The 15,354-nt window shown below is 40.1% G+C and overlaps 1 protein-coding gene across 1 annotated transcript in view; it reads right to left on the reverse strand.

Moving 5' to 3' along the window:
• itga7 (integrin, alpha 7) overlaps positions 1 to 15,354 on the reverse strand; it is a 109,537-nt gene that overhangs the window by 12,538 nt on the left and 81,645 nt on the right. Inside the window, 14 exon segments of the mRNA XM_034166166.1 lie at positions 1,229 to 1,447; positions 1,740 to 1,842; positions 1,965 to 2,042; positions 2,186 to 2,265; positions 4,508 to 4,582; positions 4,744 to 4,936; positions 5,255 to 5,370; positions 7,817 to 7,966; positions 9,289 to 9,458; positions 10,820 to 10,881; positions 11,479 to 11,574; positions 11,672 to 11,799; positions 11,905 to 11,993; positions 15,083 to 15,279. Coding sequence (XP_034022057.1) covers positions 1,229 to 1,447; positions 1,740 to 1,842; positions 1,965 to 2,042; positions 2,186 to 2,265; positions 4,508 to 4,582; positions 4,744 to 4,936; positions 5,255 to 5,370; positions 7,817 to 7,966; positions 9,289 to 9,458; positions 10,820 to 10,881; positions 11,479 to 11,574; positions 11,672 to 11,799; positions 11,905 to 11,993; positions 15,083 to 15,279 — 1,756 coding nt within the window.

The following is a 15,354-nucleotide window of genomic DNA, read 5'->3' on the forward strand; positions in this document are numbered from 1 at the left end:
GTTTTTCTGGATTTTGTCTCTGCCTCATGCTTCAGCTACTGTTGCTTATTTTGGACTACCTTTTTGTGTACCAACACACGCCTAACCCTGTTAAACTGACTCCCGAATCCTGCATTTCTGTCCACCTTTCTGGTTACATCAGACCTGTCAGTGAGTTGCTGTGCTTCAGACATCATAGTATTGATTAGTACCTGCTAATCAATACTTTGCAGCTTCATAATTTGTGCATTAATTTAGGGGAGGTGATGGTCTAGTGGTTAAAGTGTTGGGCTTGAGACCAGAGGATCCTCGGTTCAAATCCCAGCCTGAATGTGAGGCATTATTATCACTTACTGAGGCGTTGCTGGGCCGGTAGCATAGATTTACATTTATGCTACTTGTCCATACCGGCTCGCAGTAACGGGCGGGTATCCCAATACCCACTGTGCATAAAGTGATGACGTCTTCCTCATCTAACTCAGGCGAATATCGGTCATTTTGGGTGACTGGGCATGGACGGAGGGCCTCTGAAAATGCATACCACCCTCCAAAAGCATGTTATTGTATTAGTGGTGTTGTAAAGCGCTTTGAGCATCAGATGCAGATGGAAAAGCGCTATATAAATGCAGTCCATTTTATCATTAATACTCTAATAGTTTTTTGGGGGGGTTTTTTGCCCCTGAGCCTGATCACAGTAATTTAACATCAAGCCGATACCAAGTCTCAATCTGATACCTGCCTATTTTCCTTGGCACGTTGCTTCCTTCTCTGCACAGAACATCATTAAGACAGTTTTTTTTTAATTAATACTAAATTGGCTGCATTTCTGTAGTGCTTTTCCATTAGAAGCAGAAAATCAAAGCACTTTACAATGATAACTCACATTCACCCATTCGTGCGCACACACAACACCATTTGTAGCACCTTTAATTAAAGAAACAGCATGGTGGCACAAGTTAATGCCTTATGTTGTTCATTCTTTTTTGGCTACTCAAAATTTGTATTTGCTTTGCACTATTCTTTTTAAAAACCCTTAAATTGTTCAACTGAAAAAAAATTGCCAATTAAAATTTGAAGTAGTGAATGGAGGTATTCATGATGATACAGAACAGAAATGGAAAGCCCCAATGGAACTTATGTGACCATGATTCAGCTGTAAGAATTTCTCCAGCTCTTACTGGACATACAAGTGAGAATTTAGACAGTTGAGCTTGGCGAACTCAGCCCTGGATTATATGGCACTACCTACCCTGTCACCGTCTGGTTGTAGTAGGTTTTCTTGTGGAGAGGCACGGTGCAGCTCCAGAGGATTCAGAGCCCCTGTGTGGGTGCAGTGTGTGTTCGAGTGACCCTCAAACTTCAGGTCCACAGGATACAGGAGCCACTTCCCATTGGCCAGCTCATGCGGCCACATGATGTTGAGGAAAGCAGATCCAAGTGTCTGAAGAGCTTTACCTGGATTAGCCACCTGACACAAACCACATACAGAAAATAGTGATGACTGACAGATGACCTTTTTATATACAGTGCATCCAGAAAGTATTCACAGCGCTGCACTTTTTCTGTATTTTGTTTTATATTACAGCCTTATTCCAAATTAGATTAAATTATTTTTTTTCCTCACAATTGTACACACAATACCCCATAATGACAATGTGAAAAAGTTTCATACATATATTTTGAATTTTATATATAATTTTATATATTTTGAGTTATATGTGGGGGGGGGAATCAGCCTATGCAGAAATGTCATGTCTCACCACAAATTCAAAATCCACAGGGCTGCCGATGTCCTCCAGACTGGTCATAGCACTCTCTCCTCTGACAGAGCCGCTGAAGAACAGCTGGTGAGGATGTGCACGTCTGCAATAAGACACAACCACATTACTGAGCAGAATTCTTTGTTTTCACTTAGTACATGACCAGAATAACTAATATTAATAAATCCATTTTCTTGATTGCTCATAGAAAATCTTGTTACTCACCCACTGACAGACAGAGGGAGCTCTATCACTACTTTTGCAAAAGCTGTGACTGGGTTCAGATCTGGCTGCTCGCTGATACTGAGGACAAACAGTCCACGTAGTGAGCAAAGAGTCAATATCAGCTAAACAAATGTCTTCTCAAACACACATAATAAAAATTCAAGTGGGTGAAATGTAATGACTAATGATAACGTATCAGCGTCAGATAAAACAGTGCTTACGTTGACAGTAAGAGATCTGCTGTCAGCTCAGTGGTTTCTATGGTGATGTTGGATGTGCTCAGGTTGATGGAGAACTTCAACTGAGAGATCAAAACCACAAATGCACATTTCACACACACTGAATTCAATAATGACACATTTTCTCTCAGATATTTATGCTTATTTCACAATTTAAGGAAAAGGAAACATAAAAATATTAATTTACTATAGCCATTAGCAAATTTAAGAAATGACATCTTAAGGTCCAAAAATAGAATATAAAACATTATATACTATACTATAATATAATATGTTACTATATATAGTAGTGTATGTCATTCATTCATTCATTTTCAACTGCTTATCCAGGTCTGGGTCACAGTAGTAGCAGAGCAAGCAGCTCATCCCACACTTTCCTATCCTCTGCCAAGTCCTGTAACTCTTCCCAGAGGATCCAACGGCATTCCCAAGCCAGCTGGGAAATATAATCTCTCCAGTGTGTCCTAGGTCTTCCCCGGGGCCTCCCCTGGTTGGACGTGCCTGGAAGACCTCCCGAGAGAGACTACCAGGGGGAATCCTCACCAGGTGCCCGAACCACCTCAACTGGCTCCTTTCGATGTGAAGAAGCAGCGGCTCTACTCAGAGTCCCTCCCAGATAATGAAGCTTCTCACTCTGTCCAAGAGTGTAAGCCCATATACCAGAAATTGCATTTCTGCTGCTTGTAACCGTGACCTTATTCTTTCAGTATTTACCCAAAGTGCATGACCATAGGTTAAGATAGGAGCATAAATTGATCAGTGTCCGTGAGATTTCAGATGCTTTAACATGGCATTATAATGGTGAAGAATACAATAAAAGGAAAATCTATTTAAAAAAAAAAAAAAGGATTTGTAGCCAAATGCATATTGAAGACCTTTTCGGCAAACTAACTTGAGCAACAGGTCTCTCAAAAGCAGCTCTTAAAATTTGTAGCCTAAAATACCCCACAGAGGTATTTTTTCATTTTCAGATCTCTAACGACACTTATTTTAATTAAGCTGGTCTTGTTTAAAAACTATCGCCCAGAAGCCATGTTTGAAGCATTATGTATAGGTGGTAGTGATTGAAGTCACATTTTTGCAAATCTGTTTTGGTCTGAATACTCAGAGTGGATTTTGGGTGTCTTTTCTTAACTCTGTGACATTTGATGTCACGTAAATTTGGGCAGACACAACTACTGCAGACTACTGTACTCATTATCGCCCCTCACTCTGAGTAACTTTCCCCCAATCCAATAAAACCACTGACCGCTCCCTCCAAAAAAAAAAAAGATAACACAACGTTTGACATGAGGTGTGCTCACAGGGATGTGCTGTTGGGTGACAGCTGTTGGTTAGCTAAATAGGTTAGTGGGGACAAAACACACACAAAAGTCCACACTAACCTGTAAAATCACATCCAAAAAAAAACAGTCACAGAAGACACAGAGTGTGGAATAAAAGTCATTATCAAAGACAAATGATGAAGAAACATTGAGCAACACTGCAACAGCTGCTTTCAGCTGATGTGTGCATGTGTTGTGTATGTCCAACTTGACTCTTGCAGTGTATTTCAGGCTTTATAATATACAGATGGCTTGTGGGTCAGTCATGCTTCAGATGCATGGTGTGAGTGGGTCTGGTACCGCTTCAGTATACAAAAGTGGGGCAAAGGGGATGCGAGAGATTACGATGTGATTGTCATTATTATTACAAGAACAACCAATGTGGTTACGACAGAAAATGAGGAAGGCCACTTGGATACGCGGATCGGATCTGGTCACATGCTACACATGTGGACAGTCAGTCACTAAGATCGATTTGGCACAGACATGCAATAAATCCAATTTGAAATGTCAGTTTAACCATAGCCTGAGTGGTAACCAACAGCAAGAGCTGTGTGAATTCTTTAAATGCTTAAGAAAGGTGCTGCAGTACTTTGTTACAAATCTCCTTTAGCATAAGAAATACCTGGCCACATGTGAAATGAAGATAATGAAGTGCCGCAGTTTTACACAGAAGCCCAGATATGGACTTCAGTGGCAGAATTGTGAGACTTTGAGAGTTTTCAACATGAAACTCTACCATATTTATTGTTAAAGGGAGATTAAAATATGTGCACAAAATGATTCCTTTAAGGAAGTGATACACAAATCACCACCAAACCTTGCACAATTCTTACGTGACTTAAGGACTATCTCCACAATTTTTTTTGGCTTTTTTGAGTTACCATGCCCGCAGACAGGCAGGGACAGTCCCATGACCTCTTCTTCTGTCCGATTGTTAAATCATCAAAGCCTGTTTTTGGTGATTCCTTTTCCTTACCGTAATATTTCTTTTGACAGGGTTTCCAAGATCACATTCCACCTGGGAACCATTCTGGTTTGCTTGGCATCTCATCTGTAGTAGTAGTAGTAGTCAGTAAATCAAGAAAATATGATCAGAAATATGATCAGAAAACAGTTTGATATCAGCGTCACCCTGAGAAAACTTTCTCAGAAAGTAACGCAAAGTGTAACTTGTAAATACTTCTAAATAATGTGTAATTAGAAAACACTGACTCTATCCTGTGGTGAGATCCTGGAGCCGGCGTACGACAAAGTGTTTGGAAGCGAAATGAGCAACTGAGCAGCATGGGCATCATCGCCATCCTCGTCAGGGCGCAGAGGGTCAGAGGGCATGTTGGTGACAGTGATCTCCAACACCACCAGCCGCTGGTCGGACAGCGAGAACACCTGCACATCATCCTCATCTCTATGGAAAACCAAAGAAAGCAGCAAGGATGGAGATAAAGAACATACAAATCCAAAATTCAACTGGCAATCACTGGAAACAAACTTCTGCCCTTTTGTGTTGCAGTATTTGGTTTGTATACACACAGAAAAACAGTGTGAGAGCTTTCATGAAGCTCAAGAAGAAATTAAAATCCATAGTCAAGAGAATGTTTAAACTAAAGCAGTAAAAATGGGTGTTTTTCTGCAAACATCATTCTCAGTTCAAGTGTTGGTTGCTGGTTGTGTGTGCATTGGTACCTGAGATTTATTACTGCTATTCAAGAGACCAGATACTAACTTTGGCAGAGGTGTGAAGAGGTCAGAGGTCAAGGGTCGTGTTCCAAACTGGTAGCTCAGCTTCAGGTTGCTCTGGCAGATTTTGTCATTGCCACATCCTTCTCGGAGGAAATTAACCTTCAGGGCAATATAAGCAGAATTCAAATTGTGCATCAGTCTTAAAGCACATGTTGTCATACGCCAGATGTGCGCCTCTAACAGCTGTGCACTCCCGGGGAATTAAAAATTATCTTTGGACCTGCACGAGAGTGATTATAAAAACTAAAATCTATATGATTTTATAGGAAATCACAAAGTGGTTGGGGACATTTTGACTTGATGTTTTCATTTACACACCTTCATTTTTCACATGTAAAATGTCTGACAGACATAAAAGCAAACAAGAAGACATACGAGTGACCATTTAAATGAAGCACAATGAAAATGAATGGAGAAATAACAATGAATACTCCCATCCATCGTGCACAAGGAGCCACTGATTTAATTAGCAAGAAAATTACACAAATCACATTCTGCAGCTTTCACCATCACTAGATCTCAAACATTTGTACACCTCCACCATTATTAAAACACCAGATGTAGGTGAGTAAATGAGATGAGGAACTGGTCTATTTTATATTACTTACTTTAATTTGTACTTAAGTACAAGAGTTCAGATTTTTTTTAAACTATATACAATCATAAAAGTACTATGTCCTGAAAAAATATTTAATGACACAAGACTGACCACTTCTAATTAGTTACTTCAACAAAGGTTATCTGCTGCCATTAAATGAAACATAATTAAACACTCAGGGCAAAAAATTCCCTCACCTTTCTGCTTCCGTGTGTCACCTCAGGGAGCTCTGGTGGCCACTGTCTGCTATGTTTTCTACGTAACACGTTGGTTGTTAATCCATTCATGCTACAGAAATTCTTTCATCTGTGTGTGCTTCCTCTATACCACAGCAATGTGCATCCAGTTTAAAGGAAAGAACAGGTGCCATTTGATTGGTTGGTGTCATATGTGAGGGACTACAATATGCTGCACCCGGCTATCCACCAGTTGTTTGCACTGCTTAAAGCTATAGGGCCTATTAAATTTCATAAAACTGAGAAAATTTAGTTTCTACTAATATCCAAGCATTATAATGGAGGTTTATTTTTGTAACATGTTGTAAAATTACACCTCATTTTGATGAAGAGGACATATTTGACTCCCACCCTCTGGCTAATGAATTTCAGCTCCTACCTTCTGGCCATAGGTTTAAAGTCCCAAGGTGTAGGACAAAACGCTACAGGAGTAGTTTTGTCCCAGCAGCAATTGTGCAATTGAACAAATCTTATTAGGTTTTGCACATATTTATATATTTATTTATTTATTTGCCCTTTGCACATCAGTTTTATGCTGACCATCTTTTAGTGGTTTTTCCTGAGGCTTCTTTTTTAGTGGTTTAGTAAGTTTGTGAGTCCCTGGTGGTGTCTGCGTTACATTTGTTTTGCACATGTTCTTTGTTAGTGTTTTTAGTGTTTTCATTGTTATTGTTGTGTTTGACTAACATGGACACCCTTTTCTGTTTGCTGCAAGTCAAATCTACCTACGGGTACGAATAAAGTAACCTGAACCTGAACCTGAATTTATCTGAGGGAAAATTCCACAGTGAATATGGTCTTTTCCCTCATCGGCATCATGCAGACTAACTACAGGAGGAAGCGCATATGTGATGTTTTGAGATTACCTGTGACCCATTTTACGTTAACATCCATAAGATTTCTTGTGAATCCCTTTCAAATCTACCAAATGTTGGTCATAACATCTAAATTTCTCCCCCTCAGGGGTTGTAATTCTAAATTGACAGCATGAATTTTGATCATATTGGCAATATCATATTATGAATCCCTTATCTAAATGCTAAGGGATAAAATTATAGTGGTGCCAAAGAAAAATATTTTTATGGTTTAAATCTTAAAAAAAACCAGTAGCACTATACCTTTAAATAGCATAGTACACTCAAACACACCTCAAATGGACTTGCACCCTGGGCACAATACTCTGATGCTGCTGCTCCCTTGTTTTCACTCAGGGTCGCCACAATTGGACAAGTTTTACGCCGGATTCTCTTCCAGACGCAACTCCACATTACATGGAGAAATGTGACAGGGTCGGGGTTTGAAACCAAGATTAAGGTGTGATTGAAACCAACTAATCACTTGGCCATAGACAAACACACACAGATGGAAAGAGAGAATTTGTGTTTGGAACTTTGACATCTAACCACATCTGCTTCTTGCAGATGGTTTTAGTACAAGATGCACAGAACCATGCAGGACGCATGCACCATTTCAGACAAAATAAACTTGACTCTTCTAGCAAATAAACTCTGTTCCAGAGGCAGCATCTGGTTCAGATTTACTTGTAAGAAGAACAAACAAATGGAAGATATGTTCCAATACACCAGTCTGTTATCAAGCTAACGCTTAATAAATTACATACGGTCACACATGTGAGTGAAGGGCAAAAAGCTGGTCGTTACACTCTACAGTAATTGACTATAAACACTCCTGAATACTTTTTGTTACTGACCTCTGAGTGGAGCGTATTTGAGGGAGAAACATTCAGTATAGGCGGCAGTTTCTCCAGCCTGTTTGCACCTGATGCTCTGCGCGGCGGAACAGGTTTGATCGTGTGAGTTATCACCAATGAAATGGGCCGCAGTTTGTCACGAATGTTTTCCTGTAGTGGAAAATGACAAAACAGGTTAAACTTTATCAGTGACACAATTAAAGGCTTATTTCTATTAAAGGAATCATGTATTTTGCACCAACTGAGAGAAAACCTTTAAAAATGTGGAGGCTTCAAATTCAAACATGCTCACTTCAGCAATAGTAACTGAAAACCCAAAAATACTTTGCTGGGTAAGTGATTTCAAGTAAATACATTTTTCAAAATCATTATTAATAGCATCATACAAAGCCAGCCGCATGGATTCATTTTTGTGATATTGCTAAACATGTAAATGTAACTGGTGGGGCGTGGGGGGCCTTTGCTGTCTCTGTTTTCATGGACAAAATGGACAACAAACTAATTTTTGCACAAAATCAAAAAGTTTACTGCATATTCCAAGATCAGTTCTTTGTCATCATCATTAAAAAAAAGCTGCATGTCCCTGTGTGGGCACCATCACTTCATACATATTTTGGGAAACCCTGTCAATCAAATCCTACTGTCAAATTACTATGAACTGCTTTACAATTTAAGCCCCTCCCAGAAGTGACATCATCAAGAAGTAAGCAAGCATATTCTGGGTTATGTTCTGATTTCAGTGGGCATTAATCAGATCACAAGATGTCATACTTGACTTCATTTTATTCCTGAAAAAGTGTCCTGTGCAAAAAAGTAAGAAGGCCTTTAAAAAAGAAAATTCCTCAGTGTTAAAGAGGCACAAACGCCAGTTTTCAGTTTCTACTTGGAGGCCTCAGACAGCTGTGTGTACATCACAATTTGCTGTTACTCAAACGCAAATATTCAATCCATTTTTGCCTTCCACAGTAAACAAGCAGCACAGAGTTTGCACTAACCCACAGCGCCCTGTGCGAACATCAATAAGCTTACCTTTAACAAATGGTGATTTCTGCCAAAGACCCTAAAAAGTACAGTTCATATGTACCTTTGACACAACGCCTGACGTGCATACCAAGTTTGGTGACAAATCAGACAACTAGGAAAGAGGTTTTTGTGGTAAAGTATGCTCCAGTGACCTTTGACCTTTTGACCCCAAGGCCAATAGGCTTCTTGGGGTCAATACATCAAACACACATACCAAGTTTGGTGATAACTGGCATAGTATGAGTGGAATGATCTTGCTTATGAGTGAAATGTTGCATGACTGACTGACTGACTGACTGACTGACTCCCACACATAGTCACATCTACTCCACTGACTGTGTGTTGGGACAAAAAAGGGATGGAAACACAGATCATGATAACACCTCTTTGTAATTGTTCAGATCTGTAATCGTCATATGTGAAGAACAGAGCAAAATTAAATTACTGACATGGAGCTGGAAGACAGCAGTGGTGCACGCTGGGTGGCGCTGGCGATGCAGCCTCACTTCCTCTGTCTGAGTATACTCTGGCTCAAGGGAACTTCGGGCCAAGAACTCAACCCGATGCCCGAGGCCCAATTTTCTGCGCTCAGTGTCAGCTTCAATGTGCACCACTAAAGCTGAAAGGGGGTCAAATGGATGATTAACACAGATGGAGATGGACAGTACCTAAACACTTCACTAGGGGCAGTAGACTGCATATAGTTTAAAGTAGACCTGCACTGAAATAAATGCAGTCAGATCTTTGGACCAAAAAATGACTTATATTTACACATAAGATCCTTCTGAATGTAGTAAAGTAAATCTGCAAGCCCAGATCTGTCATTCAACGGAGAAATCTTCATTTAAAAACTGACAAATTTCCAGCTAAAATTTGGCCCTCCGCAAAACTGTCATCACATCCGGGACGTTGCCGAGACGTAAGAGAGAAGACCCTGTCCCAGCATGCATTGCACGCGCCAACTGTAATTTGTGGATTTACATCAGTTTACATCTCTTACAAAAGCACCTTTTTATTGTCTTATACGGAAGGATCGACTTTTTTTAAAACTTCATATTGTCTTGTGGTACGTTTGGTGAGTATACATTTCTTTTATTTTTGCCTGAAAATTTTTTTGGGGGACTTTTTCATACGCCCATTTGATTGAGTGGTGTCGCATTGAAAATCTATTGTCTTTAGCCTACCGCCGTTTCGAGGTTGTTTATGATTGTTTTGCCTTTAGACTAGATCTATATTTGATCATATTTCCCTGTAAAAAACAATTATTGGTGAGTTTTATATTATCTTGCTCTAAGACTGAATGTTTGTGGATTGCATAAAAATGATATTTTCAGGACTTTTTGCAATGTAAGTAGGATCTGCATGATCAATGCAGGTGCAGTATGAGTAAACGGACGGAGGCACTCCATGCAAGCCAATATTTTCTCAGGGTGCAGGGCTGGGGTCGGGGTTACTGCGACGACCCGCTCGCATGTTGCTCTAGCGAGGGGGCTGGAGCAGTAAGGGTCGGGGAAGAATGTCGCCCGCTGTCGATGTCACCGCTGATCTGAGCATGCAGAGCTGTATCTTGCATTCATTGCAGTTTACTTTTGGATGTTGAAACCAGGATGTGTATAACAGTAACATTACTAACAGATAAAATCAATTTCAATTGAGAAATAGCTAGTATTGAATTCACTCAATGCGCGGGATCGGACTGAAGGTGCTAGCGCTCTGTCTTCTCCCTTGCATCACGGCGATGTCCCGGATGTACAAACAGTTTTCGCTGAGGGCCAAATTTTAGCTGCAAATTTGTCATTTTTAAACGAAGATTTCTCCGCTGAATTACAAATTTGGTCTTACAGATTTACTTTACTGCATTCATAAGGGTCTTATAAATACATATCAGCTATTTCTTTCTGAGATCTGACCACATTTATTTTCAATGCAGGTCTGCTTTAAAGCAGGAAAATAGTTGTGTGTTTTTTTAAATAGACTTACTGATATGTGGTGAGTAGTGGTCAGGGTAGGCCGCAAACATGAAACACGCATTGACCTCCACACTAAAAAAACAAACAAACAAAAAACAGAGGCGTTGAGAAACCACAACAATGTCCTAAATTATGAAAAGACGCTAACATCAATTGTCACACATCAGTAGTTTCATGTCTACTCAAATACAATTTTAACCTGATCTGCACCTGTTTGTTTGAAATCCCAACATTTATGTAAGTCCCGTACTCGTGCATCAGAATGCCCTGGGCCTTCTGCAGGAAATTCTGCATATATTTCAATAAAATGTCTGATTTCATCACAAATACAAAAATATCACAAAATAACTCCCCCGTTTAGTTGCCACACTGTGCCAGACCTGTTCCGCCTTGTGCACAACACTCCTACTGCAAACTCTCAAATAAGACGCGGAAGCGACGAGAAAAATGTTGTGAAAACTCATGATTTTATGCTTTTTATGATCTGTTGAGGTCACGAAATTAATCTATTTTAGGGTGCACATTTAACCAGCTTTAATTAAAAAAATTAATTCACATTAACAGTCGGGGTGGATGGTTGCGGGGGGGAAGGGGGGGCTTCCAATGTGCGGATAAGGTACATTTGTACGGTGCTGAATTTGAATCGGGAATTATGTCAACAGTTCTTACCAAACTCCATCTCTGCCCTTACAGCTGGACTGCTCCAGATCAATGTTGGGAGGGTCAATAGTCACGTCTCTGATCACATGGATGACAGGACGAGATCTTGGGAAAACACAGAATAACACACAGATGTAACTCACAGCTTCTGTCATCATTCCAATCATTTTAGGAATTCATTTAAAGTAACATTTTCTCTCACCGGAAAAGAACCACTGAGTCATTAAGGGAGCCAACTGCCATGTCCGGGTAATGGTTATTATCAACATCCAAACCTCCTGAGATGGAGTATCCAAAACGTTTGACATCAAGGTCCCGACCATCCAGCACCTGATGGGTTTCAGTATATCAATTATCATTATTTCATTGCGCATAACTCATTCATTATATTACTTTTTTATTTGTTTGATCACGTTTGTTTGTTGTTGAACTCACCTGAGCAGGTTTGGTTTCAATTCCAGCGTCTGAACCTCTGTAGATGAAAACTTTTCCATCTCCATCAAAAGGCGCTCCCACCGCAACGTCTGAGCAGATACAGAATCGACAGCTTCAAATTATGACATTTTCATACCCGATACCATTTTCTGAAGCAAATGTTTAATTGAGGGCTTTGTTTTTGTTTGGTGGTTGTTTGTTTTAGTGTTTTAAAAAAAAGTGAATCCTTTTCTCAAACAAGGAATTCACTTTGTCCAGTAGATGTCGCCATTGTTAGTGTTACCAGTATTTGAAAATCAGTGAATCTGATGTCCCGAAAGACCTGATCCCGGATAAGTATTTGAAGATGTATATATGAATGTCATGTAGCTGTTTAAAGAATTTAATGATTTGATCATTTTTAAGCAGAGAATTGTTTCCTGAAGCTATTTATCATATAAACCATTTTAAAACTGGGAATAATTTTCTTAGTGTTCTTTCTTCTATTAGTTTTGAAACCAGTTTCATTAAAGGACAAAACAGTGGTTTTGAAAGGTACTGTTTTATCCTTTTATGAAACAGTTGTTTCATTTAGTGTTTCTAGTATTTTAAAACAGAGACTCATCTGTAAAAAAAAATAATTATATATATATATATATATATATATATATATATATATATATATATATATATATATACACTCAACAAAAATATAAATGCAACACTTTTGGTTTTGCTCCCATTTTGTATGAGATGGACTCAAAGATCTAAAACTTTTTCCACATATACAATATCACCATTTCTCTCAAATATTGTTCACAAACCAGTCTAAATCTGTGATAGTGAGCACTTCTCCTTTGCTGAGATAATCCATCCCACCTCACAGGTGTGCCATACCAAGATGCTGATTAGACACCATGATTACTGCACAGGTGTGCCTTAGACTGCCCACAATAAAAGGCCACTCTGAAAGGTGCAGTTTTATCACACAGCACAATGCCACAGATGTCGCAAGATTTGAGGGAGCGTGCAGTTGGCATGCTGACAGCAGGAATGTCAACCAGAGCTGTTGCTCGTGTATTGAATGTTCATTTCTCTACCATAAGCCGTCTCCAAAGTCGTTTCAGAGAATTTGGCAGTACATCCAACCAGCCTCACAACTGCAGACCACGTGTAACCACACCAGCCCAGGACCTCCACATCCAGCATGTTCACCTCCAAGATCGTCTGAGACCAGCCACTCGGACAGCTGCTGAAACAATCGGTTTGCATAACCAAAGAATTTCTGCACAAACTGTCAGAAACCGTCTCAGGGAAGCTCATCTGGATGCTCACCGTCCTCATCGGGGTCTCGACCTGACTCCAGTTCGTCGTCGCAACCAACTTGAGTGGGCAAATGCTCACATTCGCTGGCGTTTGGCACGTTGGAGAGGTGTTCTCTTCACGGATGATGCGAAGGAGATGTGTTGCACTGCATGAGGCAAATGGTGGTCACACCAGATACTGACTGGTATCCCCCCCCCAATAAAACAAAACTGCACCTTTCAGAGTGGCCTTTTATTGTGGGCAGTCTAAGGCACACCTGTGCACTAATCATGGTGTCTAATCAGCATCTTGATATGGCACACCTGTGAGGTGGGATGGATTATCTCAGCAAAGGAGAAGTGCTCACTATCACAGATTTAGACTGGTTTGTGAACAATATTTGAGGGAAATGGTGATATTGTGGATGTGGAAAAAGTTTTAGATCTTTGAGTTCATCTCATACAAAATTGGAGCAAAACCAAAAGTGTTGCGTTTATATTTTTGTTGAGTATATATATATGCCTGAGCTCAATTTTGAGCTTCATGGCAAAGGCTGTGAATACTTATGTATTCTTGATGATGATTTCTTAATTGTTTTGTTTGTTTGTTTTTTAGAAATTTGCTAAAATCTCATATAAACTTTTTTCAAATTGTTATTATGGGATAAGCGGCTGAAATGGGCTTCCTTAAGAGGGTGGCTGGTGTCTCCCTTACAGATAGGGTGAGAGGTTCGGTCATCCGTGGGGAGCTCGGAGTGGAGATGCTGCTCCTTCGCGTTGAAAGGAGCCAGCTGAGGTGGTTCGGGCAACTAGTAAGGATGCCTCCTGGGTGCCTCCCAAGGGAGGTGTCCCAGGCACATCCATCTGGGAGGAGACCCCGGGGAAGACCCAGGACTAGCTGGAGAGATTATATCTCCACACTGGTCTGGGAACACCTCGGGATCCCCCAGTCAGAGGTGGTCAATTTGGCCCAGGAAAGGGAAGTGTGGGGTCCACTGCTGGAGCTGTTGCCCCCACGACACGATCCTGGATAAGTGGTTGAAGATGAGTGATGAGTGAGTATTACGTGGTATTGTGTGTAGAATTTTGGGGGAAAATGTACGTATTAGAGATGACAAAATAGGGAAACCAAAATGTATTGCACCAGAAAGCTTATTGCATGCATCAAACAGTGGAAATTAATTATTTAATTACACATGGCATCACGTATAATTAAATAATTAATTTCCACTGTTTGATTCATGTCTGTGCATGAATTAAACATGCAAAATAATTTTTGAAGCACATGCAACCAAGTCATTGGAAAAGCTGATGTAGTGTGTGGTGCACCTTTCCTCTGAGCAAACAAAATCTATTATGTGCTCAATAAAATTGTGTTTTTGTTATTATATGCATAAATACCCATTAATAGTCTCTTACACTGGGTGTTACTTTCTATTTCAGTTCTCTGTGCACACTTGCCCAGTTAGCATAGCACAGACACATCTTGTGCACATGAACAAATCAAATGTGACAAATAATTGTATCTTTTGCGAACACAGGTTTTCCTCTTGCTTTCACAGTGGAGCAGGTTTATTTCACAAAGACTGTCAGAAAACATGCACTTGTCTTCACGGTTAAAGGCATAACTGAAATGTGTGCTTTGGTCTGCAGTTCTTCTGAACTACGTATGTTTTTGCATTATGTTGGCTCCTTAACTTTAAATCACCTTGGTCCAGATTTTACTGCAGACTTAAACTCATACTCATGAATGGATAAAATATATTTCTGTCAACTGGAATACATTTTGTGGTGTGTCAAACCTTAACATCAAGACTTTAACATTCACTAGTCCCAGATCACTAGTCTTTGATTTGTTTAACAGTCCGGAACTGGTTTTTAATCATCACTCTCACCTCCATATCCATCCTGGTCCAGATCTCCTACACTGCTGACAGTCATTCCAAACATAGAATCGTAGGTCCCGTTGAGACGGATGGGCCTGGCCTGATCGTCCCAGTGACCAAAAGGGTTCAGGTACACATACACGGCTCCACCGATCTCTGCTTTACGGTCAAAAAAATTGGGAGCGCCCACAATCAGGTCTGTCCAGCTGGGGAAAAAAAAAGATAATTTTTTTAATTAGAGTTTTAAAATGTTGTGGCAACAGATTGTGACCTCCTAGAAC

The sequence above is a fragment of the Thalassophryne amazonica genome, chromosome 3, assembly GCF_902500255.1.
Source record: "Thalassophryne amazonica chromosome 3, fThaAma1.1, whole genome shotgun sequence".
In the NCBI taxonomy this organism is placed as follows: Eukaryota; Metazoa; Chordata; class Actinopteri; order Batrachoidiformes; family Batrachoididae; genus Thalassophryne; species Thalassophryne amazonica.